The following is a 27,470-nucleotide window of genomic DNA, read 5'->3' as shown; positions in this document are numbered from 1 at the left end:
CTGAACACCTCACAGAGTGAGGGTCCAGACAAACAGAGGTTTTCTGAACACTGAACACCTCACAGAGTGAGGGTCCAGACAAACGCTCGCTTTCCACACAACCAACACCTCTCGGAGCAAGAGCTGCGCTGCGATCCGTGCGGCCGCACACCTCGCAGTGCTGCCGAGGGACGGGCTCTGCCCTTGGCAGGTGCCCGGTTGTCACCTGGATGTCACAATCACAGAACCCTGACGGAGCCCTGCCCACACACCCTACTGGAATGGGGCAACTCAGCCCCCTTGTAGTAGGGAGCTCCCAAGTAGTTCAAAGCTGCCCCCTGCCCTCACAGAAGTACTGAAATCACCCCAGAAGTATCTTTACATCACATTCTTGGATCTACTGCATTACTCTTTCACAGCCCTCACCTTGTCAGTCACTGAGTGCATCCCTACTTCATATAGAGAAACCAAGGATTAAATGTCACTTACACACCCTCAGCAGGAGCTCAGAAGGGTCCTGGAAAACTCACCAAGCAGTCAAGGGATAATAAAACCATATTGCTTCAGATCACTGCCACCTTGGAGTGTCTCTGTGGCATCAGCCAGCCCTGTAAGTCATGGGCTGCCTTCTCCATGCCGTACACCCCGGAGCAGGAGATGGAGGTGGCACCAGCTCCAAAAGCCAGGTCTGAGCTGAACCCCAGCATGGTAAAGCACCAAAACAAGCTGAAGAGAAGTTGGGGGAGACTGACACATGGCAGTGAAGGGATTCAGAAGACAGCCCTGAGAGCCCCCTGAAGACAGCCATGCCAGGCAGAGTGATGCTTTTACCCTGCAGGGATCAGCTTCTGACCATGACTTTCTCTGCAAATTCTCTTCTGGATTTAAAGCTACTAAAAGTCTATTAGGGAGAGCCTGCATCAATCCCCTGATATCCCTGGGATATAGGGGTGAAACTAGAACTTCTTTCAAAAAAAACAAACCAGAACACAATGAATGCAAGAAGTTCAGCTGTTCTCCAAGGAAAACAGCAGCACGTGCTCGCAGAGGGAAGAGTACCTCTCCACATCTCCTAAAGCTGCCCTGAAAGAACAAAAATCTATTCCTAATTAAAGCTATGTTTGATGCACTACAAGTAGGGAATTCACAGAGGAATTTGCTGTTGAATAAGTATAACATCTTTGCAGGGTGAAAAGCCTATTCTAGAACAGTCCAGGTGGCCTTTGCCATGATTTGTTTGCATTACCTTGGCAAAGCAGCGCTCCTGGCACCAGCTGGGGAGAGGAGACAGCCCAGCCAGACACCTGGGAAACAGCCAGTTCCCAACCTTGGCCTTCTTGGCTGGGGGTTAGCAAAACCTCGGGCTTTGCCAACGCACCTGCCTGGAACCGGGGCAGAGGGGTCAGGGGCTGCTCAGCCATGCACACCAAGGTGCCCTGAGGTCAGGGTGGCTGCAGAAGGAGCGAGAAGCCCAAAGCCCCACTCAATGCCCAGAAGGGAGCTTCCAGTTTGGTGTGTCCGGCAGCACCAAGAGCTTCTCAGCCTGAATTTCAGGATTTCTCACTCCTGCTGGGGCCAGTCAGAGCTGGGCAAAGCCTCTGTGCTGGGGGAACACAGGGTGCCTGGTGTGATAGAGGGCAAAGCCCCCCCTGCTCCAGATCCCCGTCAGCCTGGTTACGAAAGCCACTGGGGGCACGTCCGGCACAGGGGCACTTGCATAACCAGGAGGGCCAGTGACGCAGGGCAGAGCTGGATGCTGACCAGGCCTGGATGCTGACCAAAAAGTGGGAGCTGCCCGCAGCCCTGCCTCCAGGCAGCCCAACCACTGCACTGCTCTGGAGCACAACTCCCCGGGGAAAGTCCAGTCCCGGGTTTGGCTGCCAGCTCCGCCGTTCCAGCCCCTCTGGAGTTACAATTGTACTGGCTGGAAACTGATGACTGGTGGGCTTCTTTACTGAGGCACCAAGGTACCGTGAAACCAGGGTAACAGAGCTTGAAAAATAGAAGTTGCATTTATTTCCAAAGATAAACATTAGCATCGTTTCACCTGAGGATTGCAGTGCCCAGCCAAGGATCCTCAGCATCTCTACGTCAGAGAGTTCTCCATCAGTACCCATCACTTTGCTTCTCAAGAGGAGGCTGGAGAGTAGCAATGTAGCTTAGGACTTAAATATCCCACATAGGATTTGCAGAGCAGCTTCCAAACTACAGTTAGTCAGACAGGAAAACTCTGACTATGAAAACTCTGATATATGACTGTTTCGATCAGGCAGGGTGTAACCATTGCATCCCTTTCACTGGAAAAACAGCTGAGCTTTGTTAAGTGTGTTTGGAAGGAGGACACTGGATGGCCCCAAGGGCTACAACAGTCAGGTGCAGTGTCCTAGTTAGAACAGCTGGGACCAGTTCATCATTGTATGGGTATAACCCAAAACTGTGTATTCTATAGCCTTCCATGCCATTTCCCAGAAACTGTTATCAATGAACCATTTGCACCATCTGCCCATAGAGCCTGACTCCTCAGGCTATAAACTAGGTGTTAAGAGGCCTGTGAGACAGGAGGATGCTCTTGCTCTTGTCCTCACACCCTTTGTGGAGCTCCCCACCCTGAGGGATATATAATCTTGGAGTCTTGGAACTTTATAACCACTCGTGGGATCCAGAGGAAGACTGCAGATCACCGCTCTCAACCAGACTGCAACCACCACTCTCGACCGGACTGCAATCACCACTTTTCAACCAGACTGCAACAGCACTCTCATCAACAGGTTTTTCCCCCTCTCCTTTTACTTTGGACTCAGGGGGCCCAAAGAACACCACTCTGTTCATGCCCCAGGGTGCTGGGTTATACATTTGGGTTTGTGGGTTAAAACCAATTGTTTGTCTGTATAATTGTACTTATTGTATTATTTTATTAAATTGTTATTCTGACTTATAATCTCTCTTTTGAGTTGAGTTCATTTTCCCTGCTGGTTTACCTTTAAACCAGCACATGCAGGGGGTCAGTCCCGAGGTGGTCCCTGTTACACTTCACCCCTCAGTCTCAAGTCTGCTAATAACTGCTAATAACACAACCTGCACAAGCAACACACGTGCCAGATACCCAGTGCTTGGGTGTGTTGCAGGCCATACCATAGGCAGCAGGCAGAGATGCTCAACTTTAAAGCCAGGCAGATGTTCTCCACCCCAGACCTCAGCTGCCCAATGAAATGCATAAAGGGGAGAATCACAGGAAGTTCCTTCACTGCCCCTTAGCAATACCAGGGTGAGGTTCTATAACAAAATAATTCAGAACTGTACAAAACTAGAGTTAAAGCTCTCTAAGTATGGCCCTTTTCGCTCTTCCTCTCTCCTCTCAGCTCAGGGTCATCATTCTGGCAAGCCGGAATTTCAGCTCCTGCTTTGTTGGTGCAGGAATCAAATACATCATTTTGTAATCTGCTGAAAGGGGGGGAAGAGCAGATCCCAGCCAGACCTCCCTGAGACAGGGAAAGAGAAGAGAGAGAGAAGGAGCCTCCTCTACACAACCTGTCCCCAAAAACTGCATCCTTCAGGACACTAAACCAACCTCTTCCCAAGAGAGCTCTGTTCACAAGAAAGAAGGAAGGAAAAATGATGCTTACACCAAGAAGACTGTCCTTACCTCAGCCTAAGATACTCCGAGGCAGTCATTGGGATGGTGGATGAATCTTCAGCCCCTTGGAGCATGTGGCAGAGAGCAGCCCTTGCAGACCCCCTCTGAATGGGCAGCAGGGAAGACCAGCAGCAATGAACGGTGCTATTGGGCAGCCCCAGACCCACTCCTGCTGCCCCTGCATGCCTGTGTGCTGGGAATGGCATCACCACCAGAAGCTCTACACGGGCAGCACTTCTACTGATTTGGGCTCTGGAAAAGCTGTGCAAATCCCAGGCTTTTCTGTGGTGCTCACTCCACCTGCCCCCTGTTTGCCTCAGTCTCTCAGTAGAGGCAGGCAAACCACTCCTGCATCACAAAGTGTTCCAGTTCTTTCCAGCAGGCCAAGAAATGGCAGCACTGCCAGGCCTCACAGAGCCTGACCTTTCTAAAGACCCCTAAAAATCACGTCACCGTCTGTAGCACCATTATGTAGCTCAGAGGCTACAGCCAGGTCACAGTGACATCCTAAATGGATAATAATGTGTCCATTTCTGTTTCTCAGAAGGCAGACTAACAGTTAAATGGAAATATTTGCTAAATGTGCTAAACACTGTAGCACAAGTGGCTGCAGTGGCTCCAAAGAGAGGTGGAAGTCTTGGAAATTTTGATTCCACAGGCAGACACCTCTTAGACAGACACCTATTTCCAGAAATGAAGTACTCTATTTAATCATCTGCACTGTAGTGTGCATCCATATCTGAGATGAATATACATGCACGTTTCTTTCACAGGATGTCAGAAGTGTCACTATCATTCCCTCTCTCTTCCTCAGCCGTGTGGAACACTTTGCCATCTGCTGTCCAGACTTAATGCTACTCATTTCTCAGCGAGACAGATACTGGGTTCAAGTGGCAAAGCTCCCCCTTCTGAGATGCTTTAGTGACTGAAACGCTTGAAAAATCAGAGCTGAGTGCTTTGGAAACTGAGTTAACTATGGCAAGGCTGCCTGTTTTAAACATCCAAATCTCTGCCCTGTTGTCACCTCGGGTGAACCTGTTTTGGGGCAGCCTCCCTCAAAGCTACTGTGATCCCCACATCTGCCACCGAGTTCTGTTTCCCAGCTTCTTCCCAGGTGCCCAAAACCAAGGTGAGGCAGGGAGGGGAGAGCACGTAAGCATTCCCAGCCCTGCGGCTCAGGGAGGGAGGAAGACCCACAGCAGGGTGATGGTGGGGAGGTGAAGGGTTCCTGGTGCTGTGACAGGGAAAAAGGGCATCCTGGTGGTGCAAGTCATCCCAAAGGAATGCAGCCAGCAGCCCAGGCGATGGCATTTCTCATGGGAGAAGCAAGAAGGTGTTGGGATGCACGTGCACCCTGAAGTTCAAAATCACCACGCTCACAGCCATCTGTACTGCGCAGAGTCAAACTGCCATAGGTTTTTTCCTGTTAATCCACTGTGACACTTCAGTGACTACTGTCCAGCTCCCCTGAGATGGTAATTTCCTTTTTAGAGCATGCTTTTCCAAGCTGCAAATGTTGGCAGTTAAAGCAGCTGTACCAAACACAGCACAAACACTTCCCTGACGTAGGGATGACCGGTTGGGAAGCGATGACTGACCAAGGACGTGGAAGGATTATTATCCTCAGACCATTACTAATCCCAAGGAAGTGGAGTTTGTGGAAATCATTGTTTTTACTACATGCTGGAAAAACTTCAGTCATAGCTGTATTTTTTAGTAACACTCTGCTGGACCTGGGATTTCCACAGCATTGGAAAAGGACTAACAGACTGTCCAGCATGTTTGAAACATCTCCAGGGTAAGAACAGGTCAAAAAGCTAAGAAAAAAGCATTTCTCACAGCCTATGCACCCTTTGACCCGGACCCCTTTTCTCCATTTGCTCACTCTTCCCAGCTAATGGAAACATCAGTCAGATGCACATGGGACAGCTGAGATCACTTTCCAAAGAAACCTTTTTCTCTAAGTCACATATACATTTAGTTATTTATAAGATTAATTGCATCTTCTGTGTATTTTCGAAAGGATTTTATTTTCCGGGAAGGCTATTAGGACCATTCCCAAGGGATGCCAAGCAAACAATGATTCACATATTGGAGCTAAATCACCACTCTTTCCCAAATCTGGGAAGAGAGCGGTATGCCCAGAAAACAGCCCTGTGCATCATCAGTAACTTTTGTTTCTTTCACACCCGCCTTTGTTACTGTCACACTGGCTTGGTCACACATGGCTAAAGAAAGCCAGCACTCAAAAGAGCAGGGAAAAGCACATTCAGTACAGTGGGAAGAAGGAAATCTTCTGTCTTTCCTCCTTGGAGATTACACGAGGAGGTGGTTTGGCCTCAACACAGCTACTTGAGTCATCAGAGAAATAAAATGAATAACAAACATATTGTACCACCAGTCATTAGCTACTTAGGGACTGCTGAGCTCTCTGGGCAACAAGCAGCTCTGGGAAATCTGCTGGAACTGGAGGTGAGGAGGACGAGCAGCCAGCCCTGGGCGAAACCCAAGGGTTTTCCCATGGGGCAGGAGAGCAGAATGAAGAGCCATCAGGCTAAGAGGCACCTGAATGCCAGAAAACGCGACAGGAGCTGAGGACTTGGAGCTCAGAGATGGGCCCACAAAGCCATCAGCTTCCCTGCCATCAAGCCTCTAATCTGTTAGTGACAGTGTGACAGATAATGCAACAAAACCCAGGCTGCATGTTCCTTGGACCACTGCCGGGAGGTATTTTCTTTGCCAAATCCCACCAGAAGTGGCAGGGCCATTAGACTAGCTCATGAATCACCAACCACTCTTTCCTTCTAGAAGGGTCTCGTCTTCTAGAAAGGGAGGGAAAAGCTGGTTACAGATGATCTCACACAAGAAGCATGGAAATAAACTCTTAATCACAAGTTTGCCCTTCTGATAAGGGTGTCCAGACTTGAGAGCAGACAAGCCCAGTCAGGTGCAGAGTCTGGTTAGCAAGGAACCAGGGCTCCCAATCTTGCACGGCAATCAAGCCTCTGTCTCTTCCATGCAGATTTAAAGCAGAGAGGATGTGAATCAGAGCACAGAGATCTTCAAGGAGTGGTCCGTGTGTCTGAAAGCAGAGAAATCCAAGCTCCAGCCTTTCCCTTCAAGGCTCTCCAGCTGCCTCTCCTGTGCTCTCAGCATTCCCTTTTGAGCGCAGGCAGCACGGCTGCTTCATTTCACAGAAAACAAAATTGAAGAAGTTAGCAGGGTACTAAGTACCTATCCATTGTTTAACTATCTTTCTTGGTTTTTTCCTTCACTTAAAATCATTTAATCATTAGAGCATTTTGCTTAGGGAGGGCTAGATGAGCCTACCCAGAGCCAGGTGGAAGTTTAAGCACCAAGATCTAAGACCCACCTTTGAAACTGCAGCTGCTCTACACACGTCCCGACTTACTTTTTGAATAGAAAAGCAGCATAGAGAGAACAACACTGTCAGTAGAGGGCTTGTGAGACTACCACCATCTATGCTTTGATAATCAAAATAAAAAGAAATGAGGAACACAGACAGATGGATAAAATTACACATGAGAAATGACAGAATTAGCATAAGGCTCGGGGGATGAAATCAGGGTGAGATCAGTCAAGAGCCAAGAGGGTTCAAAGCAACAAAATAGCACAAGAATAACAAAATTACAGAATATGCTGAGTTGAAAGGGATCCACAAGGATCATCGAGTCTAACTCCTGGCCCCGCACAGGACCATCCCCAAGATTCACACCCTGTGCCCGAGAGCATCGTTCACACACTTGAACTCTGTCAGGCTTGGTGCTGTGACCACTGCCCTGGGGAGCCCGTTCCAGTGCCCAACCACCTTCAGGGTGAAGAACCTTCTCCTGATATCCAGCCTGAACCTCCCCTGACACAACTTCAGGCCATTGCTCGGGTCCTGTCACTGGTCACCACAGAGACGAGATCAGTGCATGGCCCTCCTCTCCCCCTCCCGCGGGAGTTGTAGACAAGGCACCAGACCCAAAGCTCTAGGAAATGAGAGGGAGACACAGAGGGAGCACGAAGAGCCACCAAGCTCCGGCTGCCCCCGTGTGACACCCCCGGCCGGGGGGGGCGGGACCGCCCTGACGCCCCTGAGGGGGCGCGCGCCCCTCGCTGACGTGCAAACCTCCGCCGGGCCACACCACTCCGTGGCCATCGAGGGGGGGGGATACGGCGGGATGAGCCCTGCCCGCGCAGCGCCTGCCGCGGCAGCGGGAGGTGTGGGATGGCGGCTGGAAGCGCCGCCCCGCCGCTGTGCGCGGGTGGACTCGGTGCAGGCGGTGGCGCCCGTGGTGCGTGTTTGTGCTGTGTGTCCCCACCCCCCCGCCGGGCGCGGGTGGTATGTGCCGGATGTGCCGGCCGCGCCGCGCGCCGCCGCCTCTATAAGCGCGGGCGCCGGGCGGGCGCGGGAGCTGGTGCTCCGTCGCTCCCGTCCGATCCCAGCCGGTCGCGCCCCGTCCCGCCAGGAGCATGTTCCAGAGCCCCGCACGCTGCCTCTGCTCGGCGCTGCCCGCCCTCTGCTGCGCCCCCGCCGCCTCGGCCTCCCGCCTGCCGCTGCCGCCGCGGCCCCGCGCCCCGCCGCCGCCGCCCCTCGGCCCCGCTGCCCCGCGGGCAACAGCGGGCGGCCCGCCCGCCCCGGGGGCGCCGCCCCGCACAGGTGGGTACCGGGCGGGGAGGTGCGGGAACCGCGCGGGGCCGCACTACCGGGACAAGGGCACCTGGGCTCTCCTGCCCGCGGCAGCCCCGGCCCTGGTGCCTTCGCCAGCCGCCTCCCTGGGGTTGGGCCGGCCCTGCGGCTCTAAGGCAAAGGCCGTGGCGCTCGCTCGCTCGGTGTGAATGGGCGACATCCCGCAGAGTCGCGACAGGCGGTGCCAGGCATCGCGCCGGTGCTGCAGGGGGTTGTGTCTCGGTGTCACCCAGCTGGGTGACAGGGCACCCTCGGAGTAAACCCAGGTATCGGTGGAGTAACCTGCCCGGTCACCCAGGGCGGCAGTGTCCTTACACCGCTCTCGAGTAGCTGAGGTGTTCTCTCCCAGCGTTGCACTCTGTGTAGAATGAGCTTGACTCACAGTGGGTTTTGTTTTTTTTGCTGGAGGCAGTGTGTGGGAAGAGCCCGGGTTACTTTCCTGCAGGCAGCAGGAGCAGCGATGCCGGCCCATCAGGTTCCTGCTTGCCCGCACCGTTAAATAATTGCACCCTGTTCCTCGTTCCCCGAATGAGACTTGGAAAGTGCCCACACGTCCTTGGGTGCCCGTGAGGACAACACCTTGGCATGCACCCCACTCCCTCCCCTCTGCTCGCTGACCCGTGGCCAGACTGGGAGCGGGGCGGTGACGCACCCGCTGGAGCCCTGCGGTTCGGATTCAGCCCTAAGCCAGGCGTGTTGACGAGCGTGTCTGTTGGGAGGGACCTTAAAGATCATCTGGTTCCAGCCCCGCTGCCGCGGGCAAGGACACCTCTCACTAGACTAGGTTGCTTAAAGCCCCATCCAACCTGTTCTTCAACACTTCCAGGGAATGGGGCAGCTATGGCTTTTCTGGCCAATATATTTGCAATATCTGAGGCTGTGTTACATGCCTGGTGTGCTGGAGATCCACTTTTTCCTACTGTCCTCAGCTGGGGTTGGGGTGAAGTGTGTTCATTCCCTGCTGTTACAGGGGAGGTATAAAAACCAGGGTGGGGCAGGTTGCTCCTATTCCTCCTCTTGAAACCAGGCCAGGATACCATATGGCAGGATTGAAGCTTCATGGCACTACTGGGAAGAGGAGCATATGTGCCTGAGAGCTGGCAGGATCGAGCTCATGATTAAAGCACTCATGAGGAAAAAGGTTTCCAGAGCTTGTGCCAAGCACTGATTCTGTATATTACTGGAAGCAGGATTTGAGGTTCCCTCTTCTTTCTGGTGTTGCCTGTTGACAAACAGGCAGCACCTCCCTTGCTGTGATGAGCTCTCATCACTGTCCCAAACAAGGCTGTAGGTGTAGTATGATACTCAGTAGCATAGGATTTGTCACATGGGGATGGCACCTGTAAAGTTTTTCCTAGAATTGGTGTTGCAGGGAGGGCACCTCTGGCTGCTGCTGGCCTCCTTGGCAGTGGAGACTGATTCAGCTACAGGCCAGGCTGCAGGTATGGTGGAACCATTCACCTGGCAGTGAAATCCAGGTGGTAAATGGGTTGGGGCTTTTGGCCAAAAGCAGTGCTGGGAGGTAGGACATGAAGGGAAGTGAGAATGCTGTTCACCTTACGCAGAAGGTCAGGGCCCTGGCTTCAATACCCCTCTGCAGCCCTCATCTTTGAAGCAAAGTCAGTAAAATAAAATTTCTGGTGTCTCATTGCCTGAAATCCTAGAAGTTCATCTCTTCTGTGCTGGATGGTGCTTACACCCTGTTCTTAGGTTTAATGAGCAGTTTGAATTCTTCCTTTGCCCTTACTGTGCTGAGGTACCACCTTTGCTGAGAGGAAGGTGCTTTTTGATTTTAAGCACCTTTAAGAGTAGTTGCTGAATTGGTGTTACCTATTACATCACACCAAGAGAATCACTTCCATGTTCACTTCCCACTGCTGTAGTTCGAGCTCAGGAGTCCGCTTGTTCTTCTGCACACACCAGCACCACAATGTCACAGCACACATTATCCCAGCAAGTTACAGGTCACTTAGCTTGGACTGTAAAGTTTTCAAATGGTGACCTTGTACTTGCCTGGCTGCTGTGGACATGTTCAGTGTTGCAGAAATAACAGAATGGATTTTTGTGTTTGGAGTTTCCATGTTCAGGTTGCTGCTCTGGCCCCTGTTCTGCAGAACAGCTCAAACCGTGTTGTGATGATTTCAGCATGCTGGGGACAAAGAACCTGTGCAGATCAGCAGTCATCTTAAGCTGAAGTCTTCCCCCAGGAGCCCCCTTTCAGCCAAGAACTCTCAATCCACCTATACTAGGACTGAAAGTGATTTACAGTCCAGACCTTCTTTCACCCAGTCTTTCCTGGGCCCTCAAAAAAAGACCAAAGCTCTTTTTTCCTGCCTGACACATGACTGACTTCAAAAACTGTCAGATCTGTGCAGCTGGGCCATAGCACATCCTGTGCAGGTTAGGCTGTGCCTTATGCGCCAGTAAAGAGCTGGATACCCCATGATCCCGGGGATGATGAGATTTAGACAGTACTCTGGCTTTGTTTGCAGCTTGGCAGGTGGGTGGCTGAACTTGGCCTGCGTCCTGCTGTAACAGATGTAAGCTGCTCAGGGCTTTGCCTGTAGACCTTTGGCTCCAGCTGCATCACACCTGCCTTGTCTCTTTCAACATCATCCCTCTGATTCAGGTCAAGCCACAAGCAGCCTAAGCTCTTGCTTATTCCTTTGGAAAAGCCCTATGTTGGTCATGTTCATCCCTGGCGTGGCAGGGGCTGTACAGAAGGATGTTTGGGGTGTAGGGCTCATGGCTGCACCCTGCTGTTGATGGCATCCCTGATGTAGCAGAAAACACCGTGCACTTATCTCCAGTTGCAGCACTTAGCTATGGCTTGTACCTACCCTAAAAATAGGTGAGTGGCTCCCTGTGCAGCTTCTATTAAAAGCTCTGTTGATTTCCTTGGTTTTCTGCGTGGCTGCCTGGCAGCCCTGATAGTGTGTAAGCTGGACCCTTCTGTAACCAGCACAGAGCATGCTTTGGCTCCTGATCCCCATCTCCTCACAGCCATGTCAGGGTCCTGTGCTTAGGGATTTCATGTTTCCCTCAGTATTAAATGGCATTTCTTCTACTTTCAGCAGTACTTTCCTTTCTGATAAGAATTCTAAGCTGAGAAAGACTGCAGAAACTGAAACACTTTACACACAGTTTCCCTAGAAAGACATTCATGCTTATGAATGAATTCAGGCTCACATCTCAGTTGAGGAACTCCTGGTACTTTAAACTTTAACTAAAAGGATGGAGATGGGGAGAAATGTCCTCCATCCAGTCTAAGGTCCCAATTTACAACTTCCTTTGAACTGTTAAGAAGCACTGTTCCATGGGCTTACAAAACACATGTTAAGTGGTTTTTGGTGTTTTCAAAAGTATTCATTTTGCTAAATACAAGGACAGGAGGCTTCTGCAGAGTGTTGCTTTTACTCCTTCTGAGTGTGTTTGTTGAACTGTTAGGGATTCCATCTTCCTGCCTGCCCCTCTAGCCTGTCATTACTGTATATCTATCACCAGCTGGTAGTGCTGTAGTTCAGTCTGAACATGTGTGTCGAGTTGCCCCCCAAATCTGCTGCAAGATGTGAGCACAAGATGACAATTCTCTTCCTCTTCCTTTTTTAAGTAACTCAGCCATACAACTAAACTTGCTTAAAAACCACTGTGGGCCAACAGCAATGCAACACTGAAGTTCTTTTGCCCAAGATTCCCTTTGCAAAATGCATCCAGAGTAAACAAGTGAGACAACAACAAAACTCGGTCAGCGCTGCCTCTTGTGCAAGTTGCTGTGACGCAAGCACTGCCCTTCCTGCCCGTGTTTGAAGGGAAGCAAAGTGTCCTGGCACACTTGGGCAGAGTGCTGAGCATGGAAAAGTGCAAACACAGCCTCTTTCCAAGAGCTCCCTACGTGTTTTGGCATTTTCTGAGAAAGGGTTGGAGAGCTCTTAGGGCATGCACTGTGTAGGAACATCACAAACTGTCCAAACGCCCCCACAGCTCCCCCAAAGGCCAGCCCTTGATGCTGTCCCGTGTGTGTGCACTAAGCAAAGCCTTGAAGTGTTTGTGGCTGTGCAGTGGTACTGCTTGTGCTCTTGGGAAGTGGGAGAAGGAGGTATTTCACAGCACAACAGGCGTGAGGGCTGCTGGCTGAAAGGAATGGGTGGCTCTGCTCCTTGACCCTCCTAAGGGAAGAGGGCTGCAGTCACCTCCTGTGTGTAAGCCAAAGGGCAGAACAGGGTGGGGACACACATGCACCCTCCCCCTGGCAGCCGTGACCTCACCTGGGATGGGGGGACCTCCCTGCAGGAGGCACGGGGCTGGGTGAGGGCTGACTGCCTTAGGGGGAGAGCTGGGGACAGCTGCTTGTGTGCAGGAGCTGGAGAGACTGCCCTCTCCATTGCACATCCTAAGGCCTAAGCCAACAGAAGCATCTGGCTGCTTCACGCTCACGAAAACATTGCTGCAAAAGCAGATAAAGCTGTGATCAGAGATCCCTATTAAATATTAACCCAAGGGAATGAGTCACCCTGCTTGCTGCTCTGCAGGTAGGAGCCCGCAGCCTGGAGGCATCCCAAATCAGGACAAGGTACCAGGTCAAACAGTGTGTCTGTCATCTCCATCACAGGCAAATGCTGCACACAAAATGAGGAACAGGCAGCATTTGTCTACCTGCTGGGCTCTCTCCTCTCTGAGCAAGGGAAAAGTGTGCTCTATTCTGTTTCCTACAATGCATGCAGAGTTAATCTTAGCCCTACTATTATGGACGAAAGATTCCTTTCTTCCCTAAAAAGACCAGCCTGATGTTCTAAGCCAGGCTGTTTGCACGCTGCGGAGGTGAGCAGCCCCTGATGGCAGGCAGAACATGATGAGACTGGACAGGACTAACCCTGCCTCTGCATCCTTCGTATTTTGTCTCAGCTTCAGGAACGGGCTCCTGCACAAACCACAAATTGCTGGCACGGCAACAAAGGCACCCAAGTGATGAAAAGAGTCAGGGTGGACATCTCTTAACAGCAGTTTTTCCTTTCCAGTGTGTTCCATGGGAAACAGCACCAGCCGACTCTACAGCGTGCTTGCCAAGACGCTGAGCAGCGGTGCCGTGTCCCAGCACCAGGACTGCCTGGAGCAGCTAGACCCAGCACGGCTGGATCCTATAGACCCCAAGGATTTGCTGGAGGAATGTCAGATTGTCCTACAGAAACGGCCGCCCCGGTTCCAGAGGCACTTTGTGAACCTGAAGAAAAACGCTGCCAGCAACCACCGCCCCATCCGGGTCATGCAATGGAACATCCTTGCCCAAGGTATGACCTTGAGACCGAGTGCAGCTCCCTGGCAGAGCAAAGGGAGAGGTGAACTACATGAGGTACAACTGGCTGAGGGCCAGGGGGAGTATTTTGAGCACTTAAAATAGGGGCTTTCCTTCTGTCCTGTAGGAAAGGAAAAAGGGTCTCTCCTTACAACTGTGATGCCAAAGGTAGTCCTGGATTCCTGTCCTAGCTGAACACAGTGTATTCAAAAAGACCCATCAGTTTTTAGGTAGTTGTTAACCCCCAGAAAAGACTCATCCTTCCCTAAATTTTATTCTTTGTAAACCTCGCCTAAAGCTTTCTTATTAGTTTATTGGTGAATTATCCAGGAATTTAGATCTGCTATGGGAATTCTTAATGCTTCAAAATAATTTTACCTTTCGGTTATAATAATTTTTGGTATTTTCAAATCAAGGCTGTAAATTGACTTATGCAACAGTCTCATCTTAAAATCTTTTGGGATGGGAAGTCCCCCCATAGGGATTGCTTTAACAATCTGCAGTTAAGTCACTCCTATCCCATTGCATTTTATTTTTAGGCTTAAGCTGCAGCAGCCACATGTGAAAGTACTTGCCACAGCATAGGGGGAAAAGGGAGAGGAAGTCTTGTATCTGTGAAGGGAACTTAATTTTTTTGGGGTGACTCCGGTGGTTTGAGAAGGGGTTCTCACACCCATTGGCAAACCTGGCACTCCTAAAGTCACCAGCTACTGCTAAAAAGCCCCTGACCTGCATTGTAAACTGATGCACCTCTGGCCTCTGCCAAACCTGGAGGACAGCCTGCTGGAGCCATCAGTAACTTCCTTTTTTCTCTCCCCATCCCTGCTAATTTCAGCTCTCGGGGAAGGCAAAGACAACTTCGTTCAGTGCCCCATGGAAGCTCTGAAATGGGAGGAGAGGAAGTGCCTCATCCTGGAGGAAATCCTGGCGTATAAGCCCGACATCTTGTGCCTGCAGGAAGTCGACCACTACTTTGACACGTTTGAGCCGCTCCTCAGCCGACTGGGCTACCAGTGCACCTTCTTCCCGAAGCCGTGGTCCCCGTGCCTGGATGTGGAGCGCAACAACGGGCCGGATGGCTGCGCCTTGTTCTTCCTCAAGGACCGCTTCGAGCTCATCAACAGCGCCAACATCCGCCTGACGGCCATGAAGCTGAAGACCAACCAGGTGGCCATAGCGCAGACGCTGAAGTGCCACGAGACGGGGCGGCTCTTCTGCATCGCCGTCACCCACCTCAAGGCCCGCACCGGCTGGGAGAGGTTTCGGTCCGCGCAGGGCTGTGACCTTCTCCAGAACCTGAAGAACATCACCCAAGGGGCAAAGATCCCCCTGATCGTCTGCGGGGACTTCAACGCGGAGCCCACCGAGGAGGTCTACAGGGAATTCTCCAACTCCAGCCTCAATCTGAACAGCGCGTACAAGCTGCTGAGCCCCGACGGGCAGTCGGAGCCCCCGTACACCACCTGGAAGATCCGGCCCTCGGGAGAGTGCCGGCACACGCTAGATTATATCTGGTATTCCCAGCACGCCTTGAATGTGAACTCAGCCCTGGGCTTGCTGACTGAAGAGCAAATTGGGCCCAACAGGCTGCCATCGTTCAATTACCCCTCGGATCACCTGTCCCTGGTGTGTGACTTTAGTTTTAATCAAGACCCCGACAGGCTGCTGTAATGTGTTGGAATGCCACTAGGTATTGCAGTGACTGAACTCACCACTGTTTTATTTTAGAGAAGACTTTTGAAGCTGGAAGCAATTGGAAGATGAGGAAACACTGTTGTTGACTAAACATTATTTCGGGCACTTGTTTGGCGTTACGCATGTCCTTCAGCCCTCATTAATGTGGAGCCTTTGAGGGAGGAAGAAAGAAGCCAGTGTTCTCATCGTGGTCTTCTTGCCATGTCAGGGTTTGAAAACCAGAAGGCAAATGAGCTTTATCCTTTCACTAAGCCCCCTGTTTAAGGATTTAATCCTCTAATGAATGTGGAGGCCTTAGTACTTAAATCACTTGTGTTTGTAAAACAACTTGCCCTGACAGCATGCTAATTTTATTTATTTCCTGTTAAGCTTTTGCAAGTATCAAAGGGAATGAGGTTCCAGCTGCCCAGTGAGATTCTCTTAAATCTTTTTCTGTTGCAATACGAAGGAAGTTTAATGCAGATTAGACAAGAAGAAATCTAAGCTCATACTGGTGTGGTCTTCTCATTTTCACATGACCTGAAGTGATGAATTCATTGGAAGTGAATAGGTAGTGGTGCAGTGTGAGGAAGGGCCCCTCCAGTAAGAGCAGGTGAGGAAATAGAGGCTAACTATAACCTGGAGTAATACCCTCACTTTTCCAGAACAATGTGCATGTGTGTGCACTGGTACCTTTGTCTGTTCTGTGCTTCCCTCTGGAGGGAACAGCCAACCAGGGAGTATTTCTTCCTCTGCTTCAAGTATTACTTTTCTAAATGGTTTAAATTTGTAGTCTTGTCAATCTTGTTTCAGTAAAGGGCCAATCTTAATGTTGAAAGATTTTATTTATCGTCAGAAATCTAAAGCTACACTGGAACCTGGTACAAGATAAAATTTATTTATTGACAAAAGTTGGTTTGAAATCATGCAGTGGCCCAGGGGAACTCTGGCCAAGCACCTGGGCTACAACAGAGCTGTGTTAGTAGAGTAACTCATGTGATGCTCATTGGTATGACATAGGAATTGCATACATGGATTGTAAATATGTCACTATGCCAGAAAATGCCATAGGGAGAGAGAAGGGAACAGAGACAGCAGTTGGGGTTGGGCTGACATTTAGATAGTTGAGAAAGATGAGTCAGGGCAAATAAAGCAGTACTTCCATGTAAAGTAGGGTACATAGTAACTCTTAAATGTTCCATGTGTTTATTAATAAAAGTCTTTGGAAAAAAAGTAATGTCTCTGCTGCTGTCTTTCTCATGTCCCTGTCCAAGGTTCCTGTTCCCAAATAAGTGATCGGTCTCAACTAGTTGGAGCTTCAAGTTAGTGGTGATGCTTCCCATTCCAGACCTCTTCCCCCACCCCGCAGTCCTGATCTCACAGGGTGGCAGAGCTCCTTTGCCTTCACAGCATGTGCTGTTTCTCCAAACTGAAATGTCCAAATTCCACAGCAAATCTGTAGGGAGGGGAGTTACCTTTCACTGTTAAGCTGCTCTCTCCCCTAGGTAGAGATGAAGCCTACAGTCAGTATTACTGTAAATATTACCATTTCCAGCAGTTGTGTGGAGCTACAGACCTGGCCAGTCCTGCAAAGCAGAGGGCAAATATCCCTCCCCGAGAGCTGCTCAGTTGCCTGGCAGGGCTGGCTCCCCACAGCAGGCAGCTCAATTTGTCACCTTACTTTAAAACCTAATTTGAAGAGCAAGAAGTGCCACAGCTATGTGCTTTACACAGCCCATAAATTACTGTACTTGCATTGCTGATAAGTGAAGTACAGAGTCTGGCAACTGCAAGTTCCAAATTCCTACACAAACACACTCCCTTGTCAGGCAAACACGTGAAGTGCTGTTGCAGGGCTGTAACACACTCTGCACGTGTTCCTGGCCCTTGAAGGATGAGGGCAATGATCTGCTTCCAGGCAGAGGCCCCTTTAACCAGCCTGGGATTTATGTGGATTTGAATTTCCCCAGAATGAAAGGATTTTACAACCAAGGGGATAATGTCCTTGGTGAATACTCTTACCAGGCAGATGGGACATGCCACCACCTCTCTCAGCTGGAACTTCAGAAAGAGCAAATTGTGTCGCTGGAAGCCGCAAGGGGTGGCTCTTTTGGGGGAGATTTTGGGCCAGAGATGCAATGTTCCTAATGCCCCACAGGAAGGCAGACCTTGGAGCATCCCTGCCAGGAGTGTTTCACACCAATTAGACCGTGACAGCTTCCTTTTCCTGGTGCTGGTTGCCCTCAATTGCTCTCAGGGGATGAGATGCAATCCTTCTCCTTTAGGATTATCTTCTCTTAGGACCTTCCCTCAAATGGTCTTGCAAGGAGGAGAAAGAATTCAAGTGCACGTTAATGCAGGTATGTAGTCATCTGTAGCTAAGCACTTCTGAAAGCAACACCACAATGCAGACATACAAGATGATACCTTTAATAAGTCAAATCCTTGCTCATCTACCACAAAAAGTCACACCAGAAAGCTGGAGTTTCCATCTAGACTCTTTTGGCAGTTTCTAGAAGAAACTGCACTTGTGGTAGAAAGCCCTGACTTGAGAACAAGGGTAATACTTGTACACAGATCTGTATTTAAAAACAAACTAAACCATAAAAAAAAAAACAAAACCCAAAAAAAACCCAAACAAAACCACACCAAACACCAGAAAGCCCTTAATTTCATTTCACTCCTGTATAAGCAGCTCCATTTTCCTAAGGCCAGTCGAGGTGTCAATCAGTGTGGTGGCTCCACCACTGCCAGGGCACAGAGCCACAGCACCGATTATGGAAGGCCTTGTTTACCACAGGAGCTGAACTGTCACAGCTGCAAAATTCCCACTGTCACTCTCACAGTGTGGTATTTGGTATCTGGATGATTCTTACGGCATTTTAACTCAGACCCTGGCTTGCAATGCTACCTCTCCCACAAAAGAAACCAAACTGTGGAGGAACAGTCTGATTTATATGATGCTGCCATCACTGCAGACCTCTCCTGAAGTGGAAAGGGCTGGGATTCTTCTTCCACCCTGGCCACGTGACAGTAGATCTTCACTGCTTCATCTCCTTAAAGGGTAATTTTGAAGACAAGGGGAGGGTGGAATAATTGAAAAGGCTGAGGACTCTCCCCATCTCCAGGCAATTCTTAATATTGTCATACTCAGAAAATCACACCTCCCTGCTACAAGCACAACAGTGAACCCTTTCTGCTGGATTTCAATAAAAGGTAGACAAGCCACAGAAATTAACTGGTAACTTCCCAGACATCTTCACCCTTTTATTCCAGTACTTGCCATGAAATTTATTTTGCAGACAAGACTGTTTTGAAAGACTTAAATGACATACTGCTCTTGCTTTGTTTTATGCAGCAAGAGGCAGGCCTGCAGCACTGAAATGCTTTTGCCAGCTCTAAGTATCAATATACTGAATGTTTTTCATAGGAAGAAGCAGAAAGGTTTTTGATTTGTTTTTCCTATGTAGCAGTATGACTCTTACAGTAAAAATGTCTTCAAAGCTCTTCTCGTGGCTGTCTCTGCCTTATAAGCACACCAGGGCTAAAAAAAGTCTCAACAGATCCCTTGCTCTGATCTTGAATAAAAGCTGCATTAGCTTTATCAGTGACACTTTTCCCTCACCCTCAAGTGAGATGAAGGAAGAAATGACCCAGTTGTTTAATTTGATGAAAGGCAGAAGCTGTTGCAAGCTTATTAAAACACTATCTCTCTTGGAGAACAATTAGATCACAAGTAGATAGTGTCACTTGGATCTTCTTCACTTAATAAGCTTAACACCTGCTGTTTGAACTGTCTCTATGAGGCAGAATTGCACTTATCTTGTTCTGGCAGTGACAATCTTCACATGCAACCGAGATCCCTGCTGCACGTGTCAGGGCGAGTGAGAACTGGGGCTTCAGGCACCTCTTTGTTTCCTCATCAACTCCTGACTGCCACTGGCTCACTCATCCTTCATCACCTCAGATGTAATTCTCCAAAGCCCTAAAACTGATGAAATCAAGCAGCAGAGGATCCCAAGAGCTCAGCCTTTCTTTCAACACGCCTTATTGAGACAAGTTGAGTTGTGTCAGGGCCCAGAACCCTTCTCTAAGTAAGATGTCCAGGAGAGAGTTAACAAAAACAGCGGTCTCCGGGATAGGATTTCCCTTTCAACTTTTCTTGTCACTACCCAAAATTTTGATACTCAGATCTTTTTTCTGAGTTGCAACTCAGTTAAGACTTTTTTCCTCCCTGTGGATTACACAGCATCAACCTTTTCATCCTATAACTTACAACAGTAGTTACAGGAAAAGTAAAAATGTATCTGTAAAATCAGTGATACCTTGACTGTATATGTCTCAATGCCTTCTGTATAAAGCGTGCTCACTTCACATGAGTTTCATTCCATTCCCACATCTAGAAAAGTTACTACTTGCCAAGGATGAGTTAAGCCTGGACTCTCCTACATGAGCCACCAGCTTCAGATGTAAAAGTGAGTCCTGCTTTCACACAGGTAGAAAATAACAGGTTTTTCAATGGGATTGAAAAAGTCTGGGAGTACAGCTAGATACTGACTTTTCCAATACTCTAGTGTTCTTCTCTTCATTGTAGATGTTACAAACCTGACCAAAGCTCCTTCACCCTAAGATCACATCCTCCACCACCACCAGTAAAAACATACTAATTAATTCATAGAATCATAGAATGGTTTGGTTTGGAAGGGACCTTAAAGATGATGCAGTTCCAACTCCCCTGCTACACCAACCTTGCTCAAAGCCCCATCCAACCTGGCCTTGAAGACTCCAGGAATGGGGCCATCCACAACTTATCTGAGCAACCACCAGTGGCTCACCACCCCCGGAGTGAAGAATTCCTTCCTCATATCTCATTGAAAGCAGCACATTGAAGAGCAAACTTCTACCCTAGAGAATGCTCTGAGACTTTCAGTTACAGATGGGACTCAACCCTCTGACATTCGGCTGAAGAAATCCCCGAGGAGAGGCTGCCTCTTGTAAAAGGCACGGCTTTGCTACTGAGATTACACACCAACTCTGAAGGAAACTGGATCTCAGAAGAACTCAGAGGCACCGCATGCACACAAAGCGATGCTGAAGAGCTGTGCTTAAGCAGATACACTGAAGTCACTACCTGACTGTGACAAAAAGGCTGTTGTACTTCTAAGGTAGCAGCTAAATTTAAAAAAGTGGGGAGTACAAAGGCATACATGGAAAGGTTAACAAAATCCTCACTGTTTCAAGTCGGGTTAAGTTCCCTTCCCACTTCAGTTACGGCACATCCTCATACAGATTGAGGTTCTCACTTCTCGAGCCTCTGTTAAATGTCCTCTGTCAGCCAGCATTGTGTGCTGCTCACTGGGTGGCCAGGGGAGAGAGCCAAAAGACCATCACCAGTTCTGTGGCAAGACGCAGCACTGGCAGTAACAGTGTCTCAGAGCACGGGCTCCGAGCTGACTGTCCCACGAGTAGTACATGTGCACCTCCATTCCTTTCGTTTTTGCCGTGACATAATGAAGTCTTGGCTCTAACTTAAGAGAAGGTCATCAGCTCAAGTCCTTATCTATTTCCAGGAAAACAGCTTGTCCCCATTTGACTTCCAGTGTATCTAAATTAGGCGTCGGAAAGGTTTTAATTACAAATACTGGAGGCAGACATTTCACGCTCCGAGATGCAACATCTTTCATGTATGATCAAGTGACAAACATTTAGAAAAGGATTTCTTACAGACAGGACTTACAAATGTAGGTTTAAAAACCCTATTACTTTTCTCTCCTCTTGTCTTTTGAGGCAGGTTTGTTCTACTTGCCTCTCTTCACAGTGCTCCATTTCTCTTTACCCATAACAGTGCATCCCAGACTACCAAATTAATCGAGCCATTGCCCACCTTCCCCTTTCTGTCCTCCCCCTTTCTTAGCAACATAATTCCTCTTCTTTCTCCCACATTTCCTCCTGTGAAGGGGTCTTTGTCCCCTACCCCAGGCCAGAAACACAGCTCCTGCATAAGAACCTTTGCTTCTTTGGGTTGCTGCTGGTGGGAGGGATTGCTGCCATCTACGCCATGCTTTACCCGCTTCAGCTTTTTCATTGCTTTGTTCTTAAACTCCACTTCTTCGCTTAGAATTATGAAAAAGAATGCATTTTCCTAAAGACTTTCAAAACTCCCCACCTGCTGGCCTGGCTGTATGGAGCTATTCCCACACTTCTTACCAGTCGAAGGGAAGAACAGGGCTTACTGCTAGGAATCGAGAGGTAGCTTGGTTTTCACACGGAAGTATTCACTCTGGTTTCCTTTATCAAGAGCTCAGTTCCAGGTATCTGTTGAAATTGCTCTTCCAGACATGAAGTACTAAGATGGTCATCTAGACTTAGATAATCTCAAGATTGCCCGAGTTCCCGCTCTGCAGACTTTCCAGGGCATCTCACTAGGAATTGGGAGTCCACTGGGGACCTGGGTCCCCACAAGCCAACGTGCCAGTGTGGTCCCCATGAAAACAAGGTAAGCTCCCCTGCATCTATTTTAAGTCATGCGCATGGACTGCAAACATGGAGCAAATATCTGTGTACTGTGTGTTCTCACACGAGCTTTACCCCGTAGCCTTGTATCATGATACCTCTAATTTCAGTGCAATTACAAATGGAAAACCTATTCAGATACTTACTCCATCCAGAAAAAAAAAAAAGTAATGTATTTGAGCTGAAGCCAAGTTGGAAATGTCAATGGCGACAACATCAAAAGAACCAGCAGTGTTAACTCAGTGTTTCTCTTTCTTGTTTCTGTGTCCCAGTACTTTCAGTCTGCCTCTGTGAGATCATCACAGATTAGAACACTGCTCATTTCTACCTTTCCTCTGCAGTGCAGCCTTAGGAAACTGAGGTGTACCTGGAGGAGCAGTTAGATGGCTCCCAGAGCTCGTGGGTGTGCTCAACAAACTGAAAAAGTGTAAGAGAACTAGACCTCTGTCAGAAGTTACCTCACCAGCTACCACAAGCTTCACAGATACTTTAACAAAAAATATCTGGGTGTACTGTGTGCAAGAGCTGGTCAGCCATTCAGAGTAGTGAGCAGTTCCAAAATTTCACGCTATATCATCTATCTTAGGCTGAACGCCTGGAAAATTTCAAATAAGCAGAAAAGGTGGTTAATAGGTTGAAAGGAAAAAGTAAAAAATAAAAAGCAGACCAAACACCATTAAATTTTGTTTCTGTATTTCAGTAAAACCTACTTGAATACACTTTGAAACAAGAGTACAACAAAATAGAATATACTTCAAATGTTGAATATACAAACTATTATAGTTCGTTCCGAACACTGGTACTTCCCTCTTAACTTCAACTAAAAAAAAAAATTTACAGGTTTAGAACTACCTGACAAAAAGCTCATGCTGGGCGTGACCTTTCAAGTGACAGAGTAGAGCTGAAACTGAAATGTATGCACAGATGCCAAGGCTAAGTGAGAGACACAGGCATGTTACAGCAGAAGGCAGGAAGCCTGCTGCTACTTTGTCCACGATTAAGAAATTTAGACAGACTTTAAACTACCATACAAAATATGTTACATGTCATTCTATAACAATACTGTGCTAGGTACAAGGTTTTTAAAAAATTTGTTTTAATAAAAAAGCTTTACACAAACAAGCCATTAGCTTATTTCAAGAAAGATAACTGAAAATCAGTCTAAGGCTTTCATTTTGAATCTGCTTAAGCTGTATGATACAAAAATCCCTCTAGGTCTCTGTCTTCTTTTAGAAGCTCTTAAACCTCCTTTATTTCACTTTCTACAATGCCTAGTATAGCAGAGTTTTTCACATAGCACCAGTTGAGTACTGTGGGCACAGTAGTAATCGCTGGTATGCACATAAACTGCATCAAATTTGCCATTTGTGTAACAATGAGACTTTCCTCTCCCCCCGAAAACTAAAAACCAAGGCAAAACCTCTCACACAGCTCTCTTTTAGTGTTCCAGGTCTTAGTGTAACTTGGTAACCGGTAGCGTAGTGAACAGTTTGGTCCCTTTTCAGTCCCTCTATCTTTCCTTCTCCATAGGTTCAGCTGTTTCCCAACTGGAAGAGGCAGTTTTTGTCAGCATATCAAATGTGGTTCAATTCCCACTGAAACACGGGAAAATAATTTTGTTTTCTTTCCAGTAAGTCTTCAACAAATTCATGTTTATTAACATTCCAAAACTCTCCTTTTTGACTTGGTGGTGGCATCCACATCCCTCCCCCAATTATGTCAGTATACTCAAAACCGTTACAGGCAAGGTCCATGCTGGAAGCAGCCTATTCTTCATTTTTCACACGTTATGATTCCTTCTGTTTTCATTGTTACAGGAAGGGCAATAGCTGAGGGCGTGCTAACTACTACTACGTGGGTCACAGTCTTGCTTCCATCTGCCGGCTTCTCTTCTTTTACCAGCTGCAGTGTTTTCACTTCGCACTCCTGTTTTGAAGCCGCTGTGTCTGATTTAACTTCGGGGCTTTTTAAAACTGCACTAATCACCCTGGGAGGAGTCTGGCCAGAGGCCTGCTGAGCAGGCACCGATAGTCTCATTACTGGTGTCCCATGAGCTATAGACACTGGGGTTAGTGCTCTAACAGCCAACGGGGCTCCCACAATGTTAATACTTCCTGAGCCGGACAGGCCCGTTTTTGTTTGTAACTGACACTGCGTGAGTTGCGTGGCAGGGATGGTAATGATTTTGGCAGGCTGCATTGTGATTTTGTCTCCATTTTCAGCAGAGGTTGGCATCACAGTAGGGATTGTCTGGATTACTACCTTTGGGGTTGTCGCTGTTGTTGGGCTCGTGTTGGTTATTAACGGTGACCCTGCGTTTACCGACTGCACTGCCACGGTGGAGATTTTCTGTCCCAGAGAGGTCATGACAACAGGCACTTGCATTGCCACACGAACAGTCCTACAAAATAAAGGAAGATGTGCGTGTTTATGCCAAAACACAGGGCACCATTACAGATACTACATGATCTCTAAGGTCCCTTCCAACCCAAACCATTCTGTGACTCTAAATTACACTGCTACTTGCAAATCAGAAACTATTTCCAACATTTAAAACACAGACAAAAAACCCTAAAAGACAGCTTCCTAACAAAAAAACTGCTTGTCATGAAGAGAAGACAAACCCAAGGCACATAATAATACAAACCTGGGAGCTGTTGTTGCTGGGACAGTAGTGGTGGTAGTTGAGGGCCGAGATGAGGATGTGTCATGCGCTGGCGAGGCGATATTCACGACTCTGGTGACTCCTTTTTCTGCTCTGGTACAGCTTAACTGAGAGGAATTCTTTCCTCCACGTGCAGAGCTTGCTGCTTTTAAAAGGTTTTCTGCAGATAAAGACACTCTTTCCAATGACTTCTCATCTGTAGGCATCGACAAATCTTCATTGCAGGACTCGCTTTTGTCATCATCTATGACAACTATGTTTTTTGGCATCTCCTTAAACTGATACACAAGCCTCTGTCCCTCAACCTTTGCCAGGATTCCTCTTTGATAGTAGTATCTGCAAGAGAAATACAGTCAAGTAGTAAGCAACAAGTAGAAAACCTCATTCTGTACTAACAAGTAAAGCTGAAGTAACCACAGTACTAATATCTACAGTGTGAAGAGGTGTGGAAAGAAGGTGGCAGAACACCCTGGCAAGGGATCTGAAGGACCTACCTGAAAAAAAAATCTGACCTTTTAAATACATACTTCAGGAATTAAATTGCAAATTTGCTGGTAACATAAAAAGCAATAGGGACTGCAAGACTGAAGGCTAAGTCAGCAAGAGGGCAAAACTTTTAAATTTCAGCACTGTTATTTCTGGAGGCAAAATTAAGAATCAGATTTAAAATTATAGTAGGTAACTTAAGGCTGTAAGAATTTTTACCTCAGGGCTCTTCCCATAGTCTCATAGTTCATGTCAGGTTTGTTTTTGTGTTTTCCCCAGAGTTTGGAGACAGCTTTTGAGTCCACAAGTTTAAAGATTCCCTTCTCTCGCTGAGTCCATTTAATATATCGAGGACAAGTGTTTTTGTCCTGGAGAAGGTCCAGAAGGAACTCCCATAAGTACGTTGTATTTCCTATAATGAGAAATGATTTAAATATTAGGAAATCACTTTTAAAGACAACAGAAAGTTCTCCACATTTAGGTAACTGAGTGACCTGCATTATAAGCAATGTTATGCAGAGGATGGCACGTCATGTCACCCGCACATATTCGTTCATTCTGTTAAGTTTAGTAAAGCTTTCATAAATATTTACATTCTGAAAGGAGCTAATCCAAGTGATCTGCTATACAGCACAGGAGCCTGTTCAATCCAACGTTCATTCTGAATTCTTGAAAAGAAGTGTGAGAGGGTGTTCCAAGTCACTACAGCCTACATCTGTTCAGCAGGACAAGAGCTCAGAATTTTCTTCTCATATTTGATTGAACAGGGTGTGAAAATGCCAGTGTATTTTATGACACTGAAGGACAGGGGGACACAAATAAGTAATTTACAAAAGACATACAACCTGTAATACCAAAACATCTCAACTGCAGTGAAGTTTGTCCAGGATCTGGGGCTCCCACAATGCCTGGTGACAGCCCCATGTCCTGACTCTTCCCAAATATATGCTGCAGAGTGACCAACAGCCTTCTAGGTGCAAAGACAGTCCAACTTCTTGACAGCAAGTACTCACATGGCAGAAATCCCATGTACCTTTCTATAATTAGGGGAATATAAAATGAAGTCACTCTAAAGAAGAATTTAATGCACTTCTCAGGCATTCAAGAGGTTGTACCATTCCCACTGGAGAAGCCCCAAAAGAGGGTTTATGACAGGATGGCACAGAACATAACATGGGGATTGTCTGCACTCTGACCAGACCATGTGCATCTAGGAAAAGGGTAAGAGAAGCAAAGAAAAAAGCAGATCACACCACAATTTCTACAACTGAAGACAACTCCTCACGTTTCTGAGAAGGGAGAACTATGACAGATCTACAAGAATAATAACCTCAGAACATTAATCCCAATTCTTCACTTCCAGGGAGTGACACACCAATTTGTGTGTGTGTGTGCGTGTGAAAAGGTCTTTAATTCCTGAGATTTAGTGGCCTAGCATAGAACTTGTTATGCCATGCTGAAGACATTAAGGCAGCTTCAAGACCACTGCTGCCTTGAGAACTTAGCTATAAACTCCAAAGGGTAAAAAAAACTAGTTTCCATCTTCTGGAAGACTACCTCACAGATAGAAAAAACAGTACTTTACCACATGCTCCAAACAACAGCAAGTACTTACTCAAGAACTACCAAAATCCTACTTGCACTAGATTTCAGAGACATTTGAATAGGACCCATTTGAGGAAAGAGTCAAGAAGAGAACTCAGGAATGTTTAAATCATCCTGCATTTTAGGGAATTAATCCCTTGGGGGTTTATTCTTTAGCTCCTCAGAAAGAGAATTTCTGGGTCCACCGCCAGATGCTGCAGGTCTGCAGCAGATTCTTTGCAAAAACATAGGTGGGCTTTAGTATTAGGAAGCAAAAAGGAAATTCAAGAGAAATCATTCCTGAGAGTGCCCAATTTTTTCTGCAGGAACAGTGCTGCTGACTCAGCAGGTTTCTCTTTTCCTCTCATGCTCTGTATTGACCTAAATAAAAGCTTTTTTTCCCCAGGAAGACTGTGTAATACCTATACCACTCAGAAGCCATCTACTATTGCCAGCAAAACCCAGTGATACTTCAGATGGGCTGCTGTGTCAGCTAAAGCTGCTATGCATTTAACACAGAAAGGTCATTTTACAAATGTTAAACACAATTCTGAACCACTCTTAAACCCTTTCTCCTCAGAACCAGACACTCCTAATACTATGAATCCAAGCTTACAGACTCCTGAGGAAGAGAGAGACATCCCTGTAAAATCTATTTTCTGAACAGGTTTAAATTCAAGCTGCTTTTAAGCATCTGTGTACCAGGCTGGACTTAGGAACATGTGCTGCCTGCACCTTGCTAGGAAGAGAGAAGCTTTATTTACTACCATACAGCTCCCATCACCATCAGAAAGGTCTCAGGTTCACCAGTAAGCAGCCACTGAGCTAGACATTACTGTTACCTGTCTTAACTTCAATCCAGAGTACTTTAAATTTGAAAGAAATTTTTGTGGTTAGATGATTATTACAGCTGACAGCTGCTTAAGAAGGTTAACTGTCATTTCAAAAT

At 47.7% G+C, this 27,470-nt stretch overlaps 2 protein-coding genes across 3 annotated transcripts in view; one reads left to right on the top strand and one right to left on the bottom strand.

Moving 5' to 3' along the window:
- The first annotated feature begins 8,030 nt into the window (after positions 1–8,030).
- Positions 8,031–16,510, top strand: NOCT (nocturnin). Its single transcript, XM_017820386.1, has 3 exons — positions 8,031–8,279; positions 13,325–13,594; positions 14,435–16,510. The coding sequence occupies exons 1-3, from the start codon at positions 8,093–8,095 to the stop codon at positions 15,268–15,270; spliced, it is 1,293 nt and encodes a 430-aa protein (XP_017675875.1). The 5' UTR covers positions 8,031–8,092; the 3' UTR covers positions 15,271–16,510.
- Positions 16,511–22,462: 5,952 nt separating this feature from the next.
- The window catches only part of ELF2 (E74 like ETS transcription factor 2), a 35,458-nt gene continuing 30,450 nt past the window's right edge, over positions 22,463–27,470 (bottom strand). For both annotated transcript variants that reach the window (XM_017820343.1, XM_017820344.1), the window contains 3 exons: positions 25,157–25,349; positions 24,434–24,787; positions 22,463–24,187 (listed from right to left, as the gene is read on the bottom strand). In XM_017820343.1, the coding sequence (XP_017675832.1) occupies positions 23,560–24,187; positions 24,434–24,787; positions 25,157–25,349 (1,175 nt within the window). In that variant the 3' untranslated portion in view covers positions 22,463–23,559. The remainder of the gene's footprint in view (positions 24,188–24,433; positions 24,788–25,156; positions 25,350–27,470) is intronic.

Source organism: Lepidothrix coronata, unplaced genomic scaffold, assembly GCF_001604755.1.
Source record: "Lepidothrix coronata isolate B3197 unplaced genomic scaffold, Lepidothrix_coronata-1.0 Scaffold82, whole genome shotgun sequence".
Lineage (NCBI taxonomy): Eukaryota > Metazoa > Chordata > Aves > Passeriformes > Pipridae > Lepidothrix > Lepidothrix coronata.
This window is presented reverse-complemented; position numbering and strand designations above follow the sequence as displayed.

Excerpts from the sequence above, each read along its gene's own strand:
- NOCT (XM_017820386.1), top strand. The coding sequence starts at position 8,093 with ATGTTCCAGAGCCCCGCACGCTGCCTCTGCTCGGCGCTGCCCGCCCTC. Across the intron at positions 8,280-13,324 it reads GGGGGCGCCGCCCCGCACAG|TGTGTTCCATGGGAAACAGC; the intron begins GTGGGTACCGGG and ends TTTCCTTTCCAG. Across the intron at positions 13,595-14,434 it reads ATGGAACATCCTTGCCCAAG|CTCTCGGGGAAGGCAAAGAC; the intron begins GTATGACCTTGA and ends TGCTAATTTCAG.